Below are 13,397 nucleotides of genomic sequence, written 5' to 3'. Positions count from 1 at the left end.
AAAAGGAACAGAGAAGGGTGACGAAAATGATAAAAGGGATGGGACGACTTCCTATGAGGAAAGGCTAAAGCAGCTAGAGCTATTCAGCTTGGAGAAGAGACGGCTCAGGGGTAATATGATAGAGGGCTATAAAATATTGAGTGGAGTTGAAAGGGTAGATGTGAATTGCTCGTTCACTCTTTCCAAAAATACTAGGACTACGGGGCATGCAGTAGATGTAAAACTGGAGAAAGTATTTCTTCATACAATGTGTAATTAAACTGTGGAATTCGTTGCTGGAGAATGTGGTGAAATCAGTTAGGTTAGCAAGGTTTAAAAAAGGTTTGGATACATTTCTAAAAGGGAAGTCCTTAGGCTATTATTGAGATGGCTTGGGGAAATCCACTACTTATTCCTAGAATAAGCAGCATAAAATGGGCTTGATGGACCTTTGGTTTGTCCCAGTATGGCAATTCTTATGTAAGTTTCTGGAAAAGAGGTAAGATAGGGAGGGACATAGGTGAAATGGGCACTCTGAAGGGTGATGCTGGAAAAGAGGTGGAATGGTGACATTGATGGACACAGAAAGAAAATGCTGGCTCAAGTAGAGATGGAATGAGGAGAAAAAGGGCCAAGCCATGTGGACGTTGCACAGAAAAAAGGTGATCTTTTTATTAGACTAATTTTTTTTTTATAACTTTAAAAAACCAAAACCCCCTTCCTCAGGTCAGGAAAGGATACCGTAACAGCAGTATCCGGTACTGACCTGAGGAAGGAGATTTTGGCCTCTGAAAGATAGTAGAAAAATGTAGTAGGCCAATAACATAGGATCTTATTTTCCATTTTTGTTTTATTTCTATGTGGTGATTGGTATATGGCAGTCTTTTTAAATTTACATCTGTTGTCTTTTATAGTTTGCATAGTACTAAGGGACATGCATCACTGTTTCTGTGGTACTGCATTGTATGCAGAATCTGGCTTCTTAGGGAGCAATTTAATTGTTGTTTACATATTCTATGTTTAGTTTGCGGTTACTTATTCTATTCTGGATGAGAGTGTATCTGTGTGCGAAAAAAGGCATGTTGGCATTGACGACAGGATTGATCTGTACTAATCTGGCTTGTTTAGTTTTACAGTGGTATATTCCTGTTCTAGTGCTCACTGCAGTGTTTAAGATGCTGTCTTTTCCTAGGTACATCTTTGTTGTGTGACTCATGCATTATTACGAAAAAAAAAAAATTTCACATAGAGGAAAGGGTGTTAAAAAATGATTGGCCCCAGGTGTCAGATACGCTAGTTATGCCACTGCAGGTGGATGGATACTTGTGGTTTGATTGCTTGAAAAACTGTTGTTGTTTTTTTTTTTTAATTCTATATTCATTTTTAAAAACTTACAATAAGTGTAACAGCATATGTAACATTTTAAACTCAGATACAACACTTATTATTCTGTTAAAATCCATATCAGAATTTATCCCTCCTCCCCCCTAATCAAAAACTGTTATAAATAAATAATAAAAAGAAAGGAACGCCATAAAATATAAGACATTAAATCATTCTTACTAGGCATACACACTGGGAAAAAAAAATCTCAGAGAAACTGTGTTTCAAGGCATAACCTGCATTATGCCTCTTAAAAAGAAAGCTAATAAATATGGTTGGTTTGAGGGTACAAGTCTTAAAAAGGGTCTTGAAAGCTTTGAAATGAGGTTCTAACTGAAGATAAACCAAGGGCCAGATAGAAAAAAGCCTTGGATCTTGTAGCCTCCCATTTGGTTCTCTTAACTCAGGGAATCGGCAATCTGCGGCTCTTCTGCCATGTGGCTGCAGCTCTCTGGGCTTTGACCCTTTAATCTCCCTCCCAACTCCACAATTTCTCCCCTCCCCGGGCCTCCCGAAGTACTTGGCAGTCCAACAGGGGTTCGTGGCTGGTGCAGCCCTCTTGCTCCTGCCTCCTCGTGGCTGCCTTCTAAAATTGCTGCGACCTCTCATGGCAGCTCGCGGTACTACAGGAAATACTGCGAACAGCTGTGAAAAGTGAAGACCTTTGGTAGGACCTGGAGGATATTGTGGGGTTGGGAGGGAGATTAATGGGTCATGGCCTGGAGAGGGGAGAGAATCTTGGCTATGGGTTGGGGGAGGGAAGAGAAATGCAGAGACCTGCGTGGGGTTGGAGGAAGAAAGAGGGAAGAGAAGCTAGACCTTGGGAAGGGAAGAGAGAGTGAGAGACCTGGAATATCTCAAATTTCCTTCTCTACCCATGTAAATCTTGGGTCAAATTTTTAGGATAAACTGGTGGTTTGCTTAAAAAAGGTTTCTGACCCCTGTCTTAACTGATGGTATTATTAATCTATTATTTTGTAAAGATTGTATAAGAATCGTTAGCACATGTAAATAGCTCAGCGGTTGAGAGTAAAATGATTTAAGTATGACAGTTTTAAACTGAATTCTATGAGAGATGGGTAACCAATGAAAATGTAAAAAAAGAGAAGTAACGTAATCAAATTTCTTCTTATGTCCCAGTAATTTCAGTGTGGTGTTTTTGCAAAGTTTGTAGGTGTCGTAAGATTATTTTTTTAGATGCCTGCATTTACCACATTACAGTAATTAAGTTTAGATGTTAAGGCATAGAAACATGCTGGTGGATAAGACCAAATGGCGCATCCCCTATCTCCTTCTATCCCTAAAAGATCCTACATGCCTGTACAACATTTTCTTGAATTCAGAGTCTTTGTCTCCACCACCTCTTCCAGAGACCGTTCCACGCATCTACCACCCTTTCTGTAGAAAAGTACCGTATTTTTTGCACTATAAGACACAACTGACCATAAGATGCACTTATAGCAGAATAATATTTCAGCCATGTAAAGTGAACAGAGGTATTAAGAACCATCATCACTGTCATTAACAAACGAGGAGAGACTTTAAGGTTCAAGCACTCTTCTAGTTTTTTAGTCTTTGCACTCAGTCCCGCACCTTGCCAATCTCTGAATCCAGCCCCCTTCCCTGCCAGTCTCTGCACCCAGCCCCCCTCGCTCCCTGCCAGGCTCTGTACCCTGTCCCCCCCCTCTGTACCCGTCCCAGCTGACTAACAATTTTTTTACCCCCCTCCCCCAACCTGGTACCTTTTTTCACCGTTTTAAATCCTGGTGGTCCAGCGGTGTATCAGCAGGAGCAAGCTTTCTGCGCTCCTGCCCCGCGCTGAGCGCCTCCCTCGCTGGACGGCTGCCTCAGATCTCGCAGCCAGTGGCACACAAGGCAGAAGCAAGCTTTTCGCCCCCCAGCCTGGGCCTGCGCCGCTCCATGAATGGCTGCCGTCAGTTCTCACAGCAGAGGGAAGGCCCCGGTGGGGGAAGGTCGTGAAGCAGCCTGTTCAGAGTGCTGCTGCCAATGTTGTTTGGAGCAGAGGTATGTCGGTCTTGCGGTGGGAGGGTCGGCGAGATTCTGTGCAGGGGGATGAGAGGAAGGGATGGAAAGATGCTGCACAAGAGGATGGATGAGAGGGGAAGAAAGATGCTGCACATTGGGGGGGGAAGAAAGTGCTGTCACCAGCAAATCGGGCAGCCCTATTGTCAGGGATGGAGTCGGGGAGTATCGGGAACATTCAGGGGTCGATCTAACTAGGGCTTATTTTTGGGGTAGGTCTTATTTTCGGGGAAACACGATATTTAGGCACTGAAGGTATCTTTCTGTTTCTGGAATACTCAGAAAACAAGAAAAAGCTAGAGAGCTGTCCTGGGACTTGAACTCGATTTCCCTTGGTTCACAGGCCACTGCCTTAACCATTACGGCTAGTCTTCTGAGCTTCTTGCTACTTGATTCAGAATGGCCATAGTCCCTGTAACTGACATAGAACCTGGTTTTCCTTTCCAGGGAATAGCAATCGGAGATGAAAGAGGGATCAGGCCTTAATCCTGTCTGTGGTCAGCTGATCAATTACAGCAACTTTTTGTAACTTAGATATGTATGAAACAAGTCTAGATGTCCTTTTTAGATAAGGATGTTTCTTCCCATTCAAAAATCCTTGTTGGACATCCAACTCTTGGGCCCTCCCTAATACCACCCAAAATGCATCCATAATACACCCCTTTGCTATTTTAACAAACTACAGTATGAAATTAGAGAATGACACAGTGACAAAATTCATCACCGTTCCCGTCCCCGTGGATAACCGCGGGAAACCATCTTCATGTCATTCTTTAAAGAGAGAGGGAAGAATCGGAGTATGAATGGCCACCACCACTGACCCACAAGCTTTGCTTTGAAGAATGCTGGTGTAAAAGGACTGAGATTGAAATAGACACTAGAAAATGACATGGGATTATTTCCCGTGGTTATCCGTGGGGACAGGAACGGTGATGAATTTTGTCACCGTGTCATTCTCTATACGAAATGTCCAAATTCTGACTTTTTAAAATCAGAAATGGATGTTTTTTAAGGCATTTTAAGCCATCTGTCTGAAAGCGAGTACCAAAATGTATTAACTAGGTGAATTTGGATAAGCATTTGCTTTTCTGTTGAAATAAGACATGAAAAATAGATCTACAAGAAGGATTGGAAAGCTGAACAGAAGGCATGAATGGGAAAATGGGATGGTCCTTCATTCCTCTTTTCAGATAGGGGTAGCATAGGGACAGGGAGGGAAGCGTCCACTTTCTGGAAAGCAACAGTTACTGGGATCCTGGGCTGTGGTGCTTATGTCATCTGATAGTGCGGGAGATGCCAGTGGTGCAATTTCTTTAGTGAGGGACCTTCAAAGTCTCAATACCTCACCCTTTGACTCTATATCAAGAGCTTAGAATAATTTCTATAGTGCTGTTCAGACACAGAATGTGGTCCCTGCGCTGTGTAGTCTAGTCAAAACACAGAGACCAAATGGAGAAGTTTCAGGAACTGTATTTATTAGAGTTAATGTAATTGAAACATTTCATTTTGTTTTGAATCCAGCAAGCATGTGCTTACAGAAGACATACTGTTCCGCCAAGTGACTCCTGACCACAAACTACTGTCCAGACGACTTCTCACCAAAACCAATCGTATACCACACTGGGCAGAGTGTCTCTTCCCTACCAATGTTTCCCGCTCAGTCTATGTCATTGAAGATTCCATTGTGGACCCCAAGAACAAAAGTTTAACCACCTTCACTTGGAACATTAACCATGCACGCCTCATGGTGAGCAAATGACCAACATCAGTCTGGATAGTAGGGAAAAGGAGGGACTGTGGGTCTTACACAGTTCAGTTTGGTTTGGAGATGGATTGAAGTTAAGCACAACCAAGACAATATATGCCTGCAATGCCTACACACAGAGGTTCAGACACTCTAAATGTAATTATTGGAGGAGAGAAGAGAAGGGGGGTAGTTAATACCTGAGACCCCGTTTTTAATTGTAAATCGCTTTGAATTTATGATATTGCGATACATCAAAATTTTAATGAAACTTAAAACTTGATATGGTATACCAATCAATGTTACTGACAGTCTTTCAGTTAGATAAGGCGAGAAGGTTCACGCTTGTTTACTCTTTCCAAAAATACTAGGGTCTAGGTCTAGGGGGCATGCGATGAAGCTACTAAGCAGTAGATTTAAAACAAACCAGAGAAAATATTTCTTCACACAACATGTAATTAAACTCTGGAATTCGTTGCCAGAGAATGTGTTCAAATCAGCTTAATGGGATTTAAAAAAAGGTTTGGATAATTTCCTAAAAGAGAAGTCCATAGGCTGTTATTGAGATGGTTTGGGGAAATCCACTGCTTATTCCTAGGATAAGCAGCATAAAATCTATTTTATTGCTTGGGATCTAGCTAAGTACGTGGGACCTGGGTTGGCCTCTGTTGGAAACAGGATACTGGGCTTAATGGACCTTCAGTCTGTTCCAATATGGCAATTCTTATGTTCTTATCTGCAAAATATGCCACTAAAAACAAACAAATTGGGGTATCCTTTAATGGGGATATGGAAAAAGTTGAAAACACACCACTTGTATCAATTGCTAGTAAGAGACTTTTGAAAAAGAATAACTAGCATACATTTGATGCTGTTTTATAATGAAGTTATATATTATGTTTTGATTTTTGTAAATGTTGTTAATGCTTTGTTGTAAACTGCCTAGAATAGAGAATGAAGCAGCTTATACAATCTTTTAAATAAAACCAATCTTAGCTGTCTGTCTATAAATGCCAGAAATGTAAAAGATGATTAGTGTCTGGTATTAAATGAAAATATTAACACCTGGAAAAAAAGATAACCAGTGACCCAGAGGTATGAAAATGAACAAGTGGATACACTTGGTGTGGAGTGGCGCAATGTGTTAAAGATTCCATACTTGAGTAGGAAAGGAATTCTGCAGGAAAGAAGCTGCATTCAGGAATCTGTAGAAATTCCATGCATCGGTTGGGGGGTGGGGGAATGGAGCAGTGGGGGGTTATGTTTCATACAACCAGGAAAATGAAAGCTGATTGACATATGGAGATTAGCCAGATTGCAAATGTGGAAACTCGGGAAGATTCTCAAAACTTTACGGTAAAAACTGACGGATCGCTTTCACAGCTGTTATTGTAACGTTTTCAAAAAGGCGAGTCATTCTCAAAAAAATGCGTGTTCAAATGAGGTTGGCAGAGAGTAACTGAGGCTCACTAAATTTACTTGAGATAAGTCACTAGTGATAGCGATCAGCACATGCACAGAATACACAACAAAAGAGGCGTAAATGTGCGCATGTGCCAGGAAAAGCAACCATGTGCATGCTGTATTGAAACATAATATATGCACACGTCATAGACGCACGACACATGCAACTATAGCCATTGGGCGCTCATATCACAAAAACAGATAAAAACCCAGCACTTTTACGGCGTTTTCCCTTTCATGCTGAAGATGAACTAAATCTGCATGCCACAAGAATTACCTTTTCACGGTGGCTTGCAATCCTGTGGAGGATCCTTCTTATCATGGGCCACGAAGGGAATACATACAAAAATTCGCTCTGTGGCCACAGCTGGACCAGGGCATCCGGACCTCCAACTGAAGAATCTGTCCACCTTCTTGTTTTGTGCTGTTGCCATGAGGTCAAATGGTGGGTGACCCCAGTGACAAAGAATAGTCTGGAAGGCTGACTCAGACGTCATCCACTCAGCTGGATCCAAGGTCTGTCTGCTGAGGAAATTGGTTTGGACATTGTCCACTCCCGCTACATTTGCCACTAAGAGTGCCTGAAGATGAAGCTCTGCCCACTTGAACAGTAAGCGTGCTTCCAGACCCAGCTAGGCACTCTTGTTCTTCCCTGACGATTAACATAGGCCACCGCAGTAGCATTGTCTAAGAAGACTCAGACCTCCTCTTCTGCAGTTTCTGCAAGGCCAATCAGGTGTCTCAAGTTCCAGATCTCAAGGAGGGCAATAGAACTCGATTTTGCGACCCTCTCAAATAAGATCTAGGACCCAGCAGTCTGAAGAAATTTGCTCCCACACCCTCAAGAATGCTGATAGCCTCCTGCCAATGTGTGGGGGTGCGGCTGCTTTCTTGGCATCATTGTGACTTCTTGGAGGTTGTGCTGATGCAAGAACCTGAGGGTTGCTGGCTTCTGGATTTGCCAAATCTCAGTATGGATCCCTGATCTCTGAGTGGAGGAATCCACTTTGTACTGGAGGGACCATCATGAGGAATGAAAATTGCTTCTGCCTCCCCTGGCAGGTTGGCGAGGTCTACTGTCTGGCAGAGATTTAGGGTGGTGATCCACCATACTGGTCATAAGGTCATCTAAGCCTTTAAACCAAATAGCATCTGCCCTTTGAAGAGCAGTTTGCTCAAAGTGGAGACTCTCTTCGCATCACACAGTTGGCCCGAGAATCTAATTCACACAGGCGTTTGTTTTATTGTGGTGTATTTCACACCTTATCAACCATGGACCCCTGAAGAAGGCATGTTCTCTGAAACAATGACCGTGTCGGGTCCCTTGGTTTGTAATGAGGTGGTATCATTAACTGCATTAAATATTTGGTATAATAAACACCGCCTGCATCTTGTACATACCAGTCTGCGTTTTGTTTTTTGGAGACTGAATCATTCACTTATTGCCTGATCCAGAGCATCCTGTGGGTTGAAATGGCATTCACCGAAACTTTGCTTATGACTCTGATGATGTCATATAATAATAATAACAGTTTATATACCGCAGGACCGTGAAGTTCTATGCAGTTTACAATGATTAAAAATGTTACAGATGGAGTAGTACTAACATAGTTGAAGTTGAAGTTTAGCAATCAGTTGTAGGGAAGGATTGTGCAGTGCAGCTGCCTACAGCACTAGCTGGGAGCAGATGTCCTCCTCCTCAACAAGACTTCACCTTAACTTGGTATGAAAGATGTGCCAAAAATGAGGTTGCCGCTGTAGCTCTGAGCTTCAAAGCTAGTGCTTCAAATTGCCAATTAATAACCATGTCCACCCTGTGATCTTGTGCATTGTTTAACATCACTCCTCCCTCACTTGCGGAGTCTGTGTTCTCTTCCTGACAGAGTAGTTCCAAAAATGGGGTTCTCTGGGCCCTGAAGCCTCACGAAACCAAAGAAACATATTCAAAAATAATAAAAACTTAACAGAGCAGATCAGAACACACCTTCTCAGTTTGCTTGCAGAAGGACAAACTGAAGAGGGAACTATACTCCACTGGTGGAGGAGGAGTGGAAAGATGTGATTGACATCCGTTTGCAAGCACAGATTAATCACTTAACATACAGACTCCTGTGCTTGTGCAATAGAAAGGTTTTCTTGATCTGTAGGTTGCACACCTTAAGCATGACTTATTCTAGTTGCCCCATCTACAAAAAGATGCAGTGGAACTAGGAAAGGTTCAAAGGTGATGATGAGAATGATACATGGATGGAATCCGTCCCTAATGAAGATAGGCAAAATAGGTTACAACTTGAAGAGGACTGACTGGGATGTGATGAATTTTATAACATGGGTGGAACAGGTAAAGAGAGAGAGGGGTCAGTCATGCCTCCATGTAGAACAGGATTAGAATATTGTTGCTGGGGAATTGTGGTCAAAGCATCTAGGTTAACTGCATTTAGAATGGATTTGGTCAAATTTTAGGAGAAAAAGTCCATGAACAGCTATTGGCATGTAGATTTGAGGAATGTTGCTGCTTATCCATAGGCGTGAACAGCAAGGAATTGGTCTACACTTTGGGATTTGCCATGGACCTGCTAGTACTTGCTGGGCTTGATTGCCTTTAGGTCTTATCTTGCATGGCATGTGTTATGTTCTCAAGTATCGAGGAGCATTGCTAGCCCTCTCTCATCCCTAGGTGCTCTTGCTGATATGGCTGTGGTGTCCCTTCACAGGTGGTGGAAGAGTGCTGTGTTTACTGTGTGAATCCAGAGAATAGCAATTGGACTGAGATCAGAAGGCAGGCGTGGGTTTCCTCCAACTTGTTTGGTTTTACCAGAGCCATCCAGGTAAGTGATAGCTGAGAATGGGCCCACCACATTTAAAGTGGTACAGTAAGCAATATAATATTTCCATCTTTCTGCAGGAATTTGGGATGGCGAGATTCAAAAGCAACGTGACCAAGACAATGAAAGGGTACGAGTTTACATTGGCAAAAATGCAAGGTAGGTAAAAGCCAGAATCAGCTTATAGGCTGAAATGTGTGCCTAGCACTGCCAGGATGGATTCTTTTGAACATCTTCCTAAAAGAATACTGTAGTGTAATATGAGAGAACTAAAGTATACAGGAAAGCACCCCCTCCCCCCCCCATAGGAACGATTTTCTTTGTTCCTGGATCTTATAGAAAGAGTACACAGTGCATCTGCTCACAATCCCTCAGATAAATTCAGCAAGGCAAGTGAACCCTATCTTACTGAGGTACCCAGGAGTAGGAATAGTTCCACTGCTGGAGAAGTAATGCAGGTATGTGAAGAAGATTTACATGAGGGCAACTATTTAAATGTAAATATTGGTTGCAGGTGAAGTTCCTTCTAAAACACTGGTGGCAACTGCCATAGAGGCAAAGGAGAAGGCAAGAGAGACTGCTCTGGCTGCTACTGAAAAAGCCAAGGACCTGGCTAGCAAAGCTGCCAGCTCCCAAAAGCAACAGTATGTGTGAAGAAGCCCTCCGCAATGCTACTAACCTTGTACATGTGGAACTTCCCATTGTGTTTTATTGCAAGATGGAAGCTTGACTAGAGAAAAAAGAATCATACTTTGAAATATAATTTTTCATTAAAAATTTTCTTACTGTGAATAAATACTGGCAATTTTAGTGTGTTTAAGTCATTAGAGGTTGAACTAGAAAAATAAGGGTGAAAGAAAGAAGAGACTTGGTAACCAAGTGTGAAGCAGTATTGGTTCCCCTCTGGAAATGAGCCATCAAATTGAGGGGAACAAGCTAAAAACATCCTTTTTGAATTTGCTATTTAAACAGTACAGTGAATTAGGGAACTATATAGCTTTGGGGAAAGATGTCATTCCCCAAAGTGTGTTTGAGTGACCACCTGAGTGAACTGAGAAACCAAACCTGCTTTTATTGTTATGAAGAGGCTCAGGAGACAGACAGAATTGGGAAACCACTGTTAAGTGAGATTTGAACTAAGGCACTTTCCTTTTCGAAACGAACCTGCCTCAGTGCAGCTACAGTTGTTTCCCCCGTGAGTTTGTGGTTCACAAATCGTGGACTCAGTTTTTCACGGTATTTTCCGACCACCTCTTCCTGGTACTAAAGTCAGGCTACACCAATCAGCAGTTTCTTTGACACACAGATAGCGTGTCAAAGCAGCTCTTCATTGGTGTACCCTTACTTTAGTTCCAGGAAGAAGCAGTCGGAAAATACTAAGAATGACCTCGCACTTGATTTTCAGCACCTGCCAGCGCCCCAGCTGCCTTCTGCCTCCAATCTGCTCCTAAACTGCAGTTGCAGTTTTTTTAAAATTTACGGGTGTTCGTGGGACAGAACCCCTGTGAATTTCAGGGGAGTACTGTATTGTAATTCTTATGCACTTGACAAATAATCAACAGTCTATGAGATAAGAGCTGCCTTTGATGCAGAAGGAAACTTCTTTTGGTGCCTGGCCATTAGCTGAGGAACAAATTGCTTCTGTTCTTCATCTTTTGTCAAAGTGTATTTTTCAATGAGTCTTATCCCTCGTTTTGCTGCATCATTAACAACGGACAATTTGGATGCTGGATTCTAAAGTTCCTTGAAAACTGGATTATCAGTCCACTGTGTAGGATGTTTCTTCAGGAATATTTTTGCTTTTTTTGATCCTTCTTCAATCAAAAGATCAAAAAATGACTGTGTTCTGTGTGTTACAAGACTTTGCTTATGCACTAAGTTTTGTGCTATTCGTAGCTTTGTTTCTAGTGCCATTCTGTCGTCAAAAAAAGGCAAGTGCTGCTAGGTGCTTGGACAGAAACCATAGATGTCTGGAAATAGCTGTGAGTGCTTTGTTAGCAACAGTTTTATTCCGATATATATATTGATAGTAGACAGCAGTTCAATGTCATTGTATGGAGCCCTAATTCCCATTGGTGCTTCATTCCACTGTTGTACATACACAGGACTGACAAACAAAGCCAAGTCATACTAACATAGTAGATGGCAGCAGATAAAGACCCGAATGGTCCATCCAGTCTGCCCAACCTCTTTAAATTACTGATTTTAATTTTCCTTCTTAGCTGTTTCTGGGCCAGAACCCAAAGCTCTGCCCGGTACTGTGCTTAAGTTCCATCTACTGAATTCTCCGTCAAAGCTCACTTTAGCCCATCTAAACCGTCCCAGACATCGAAGCCCTTCCCAGCCCATCCCCAAACCAAATGGCCACATATGAACACATACCATGCAAGTTTGCCCAGTATCGGCCTTAGTTCTTCAATATTTACCATTATTCTCTGATTTGAGATCCTCTGTGTTCATCTCATGCTTTTGTGTCACCATTTTCCTCTCTACCACCTCCCTCGGGAATGCATTCCAGGTATCAATTACCCTCTCCCTAAAGAAGAATTTCCTTACATTACTCTTGAGTCTACCAACCTTTAACCTCAAATTATGTTCTTTGGTTTTACATTTCTTCATTTTTCACCTTCTTGTTGACTAGTTCTGTGTTTCTTTAGGGACAAATACTCTTCATGTAGTTTCTTCAACTTTCTGATGCAAGAAGAATCTATGCATTGTCGGTATCCTGGCTCGATACTATTCCATCATTGCTGACTCACACGATATCTTCCCGATAAAGGTTTCCCTTCATCATAGTGATGAAAATTGATTAGTCGAAGAACATCCAGTTCACTTGGCAGTCTAGCAGTTGACAGCTGACAGATTGACTTCCCAAGGAGCCAGTTTTCGGATGCAGATCGCAAACTAGATGATGCCATACAAACTAATTATGCCTAATCACCTACATACACAAGCAAACAGTGCATGCTTGGGTGACATCTAAATATTGTCTAAACAAGCTGAAATTTGACATGAGTAAGACATACCAAGTGAACAAAAATAAGCCTTGTGGAGACAAGCTTTGACAAGGTTGATGTTTTTGCATACTACTGTGGACCACCCTGTCACACTTCAGTCTGCATAGGACCTGTATCATGGCTGCTAGCTACTCTGTTGGATCTGTGCAGTGGACCAGCGCTTCATGAGAAGAGCAGAAGTGCCTGCCTGAGTGGATGAAAAATGCTGATTGGAGGATACTGGCGAGGGTGGGGGAAATGAATGCTGATGATCAATCCATTCACCTTCCCTTTGCCACAGCTTTGTCTTCCTCTTCTAGCCACAATGCTTCTTTGTCTCTCCTCCACATTTAAACCTTCAGAGCTCCTCTTCAGCAGAGGCTCCCGAGCTGCAACAACTTATCATGCCCCTATGACGTGCATGTGCTGAGGCTGTAAGCTGCAGGTAGAGAATGACCGATATGACCTATTGCGTCTTCCCAAGAAGCCTGCTGAGGCTGTACCTATAGCACTGTTAGATGTACACAGCAATGTACATGTGAGACAATCCCTGCTCAAAAGAGCTCACAATCTGATTAAAACAGGACAAATAAGGGTTAGGGAATTTCTTAGAGGGAATGATAAAACAGACTTGGGTACTTTCCAAGTGAGTGGTAGTTAAGAGTTAAAAGCAGCCTCAAATTTTAATAATGCCAGAGACAGAGTTTTATGTACTGACTCTTAACTGCCTCATTGTTTATTTTCCCAATGGATAAAATAGTATGGTTATTGTGTTGCTCCATACTTCCCAACCATACACACACACAGGAGTTGCTTAATGGCCTGATAACTAGGTTTGAATCCCACTGCAGCTGTTTGTGACACTGGGCAAGTCACTAAACCTTCCATTGCCCCCGGTACACAACAAGTACCTGTATATAATATGTAAAATCATTTTGTTCCTAACCATAGAAAGGTGGTATA

General features: G+C 42.3%; 1 protein-coding gene across 1 annotated transcript in view; it reads left to right on the top strand.

Moving 5' to 3' along the window:
- PRELID1 (PRELI domain containing 1) overlaps positions 1 to 13,397 on the top strand; it is an 18,584-nt gene extending 5,187 nt beyond the window's left edge. Inside the window, exons 2-5 of the mRNA XM_033927826.1 lie at positions 4,927 to 5,152; positions 9,328 to 9,441; positions 9,519 to 9,597; positions 9,953 to 13,397. Of these exons, the coding sequence (XP_033783717.1) occupies positions 4,927 to 5,152; positions 9,328 to 9,441; positions 9,519 to 9,597; positions 9,953 to 10,092 (559 nt within the window). The 3' untranslated portion in view covers positions 10,093 to 13,397. The remainder of the gene's footprint in view (positions 1 to 4,926; positions 5,153 to 9,327; positions 9,442 to 9,518; positions 9,598 to 9,952) is intronic.

The sequence above is a fragment of the Geotrypetes seraphini genome, chromosome 18, assembly GCF_902459505.1.
Source record: "Geotrypetes seraphini chromosome 18, aGeoSer1.1, whole genome shotgun sequence".
NCBI classification, from domain to species: Eukaryota; Metazoa; Chordata; class Amphibia; order Gymnophiona; family Dermophiidae; genus Geotrypetes; species Geotrypetes seraphini.
Note: the sequence above shows the minus strand (reverse complement) of the source record. Positions and strands in the feature narration are given on the sequence as shown.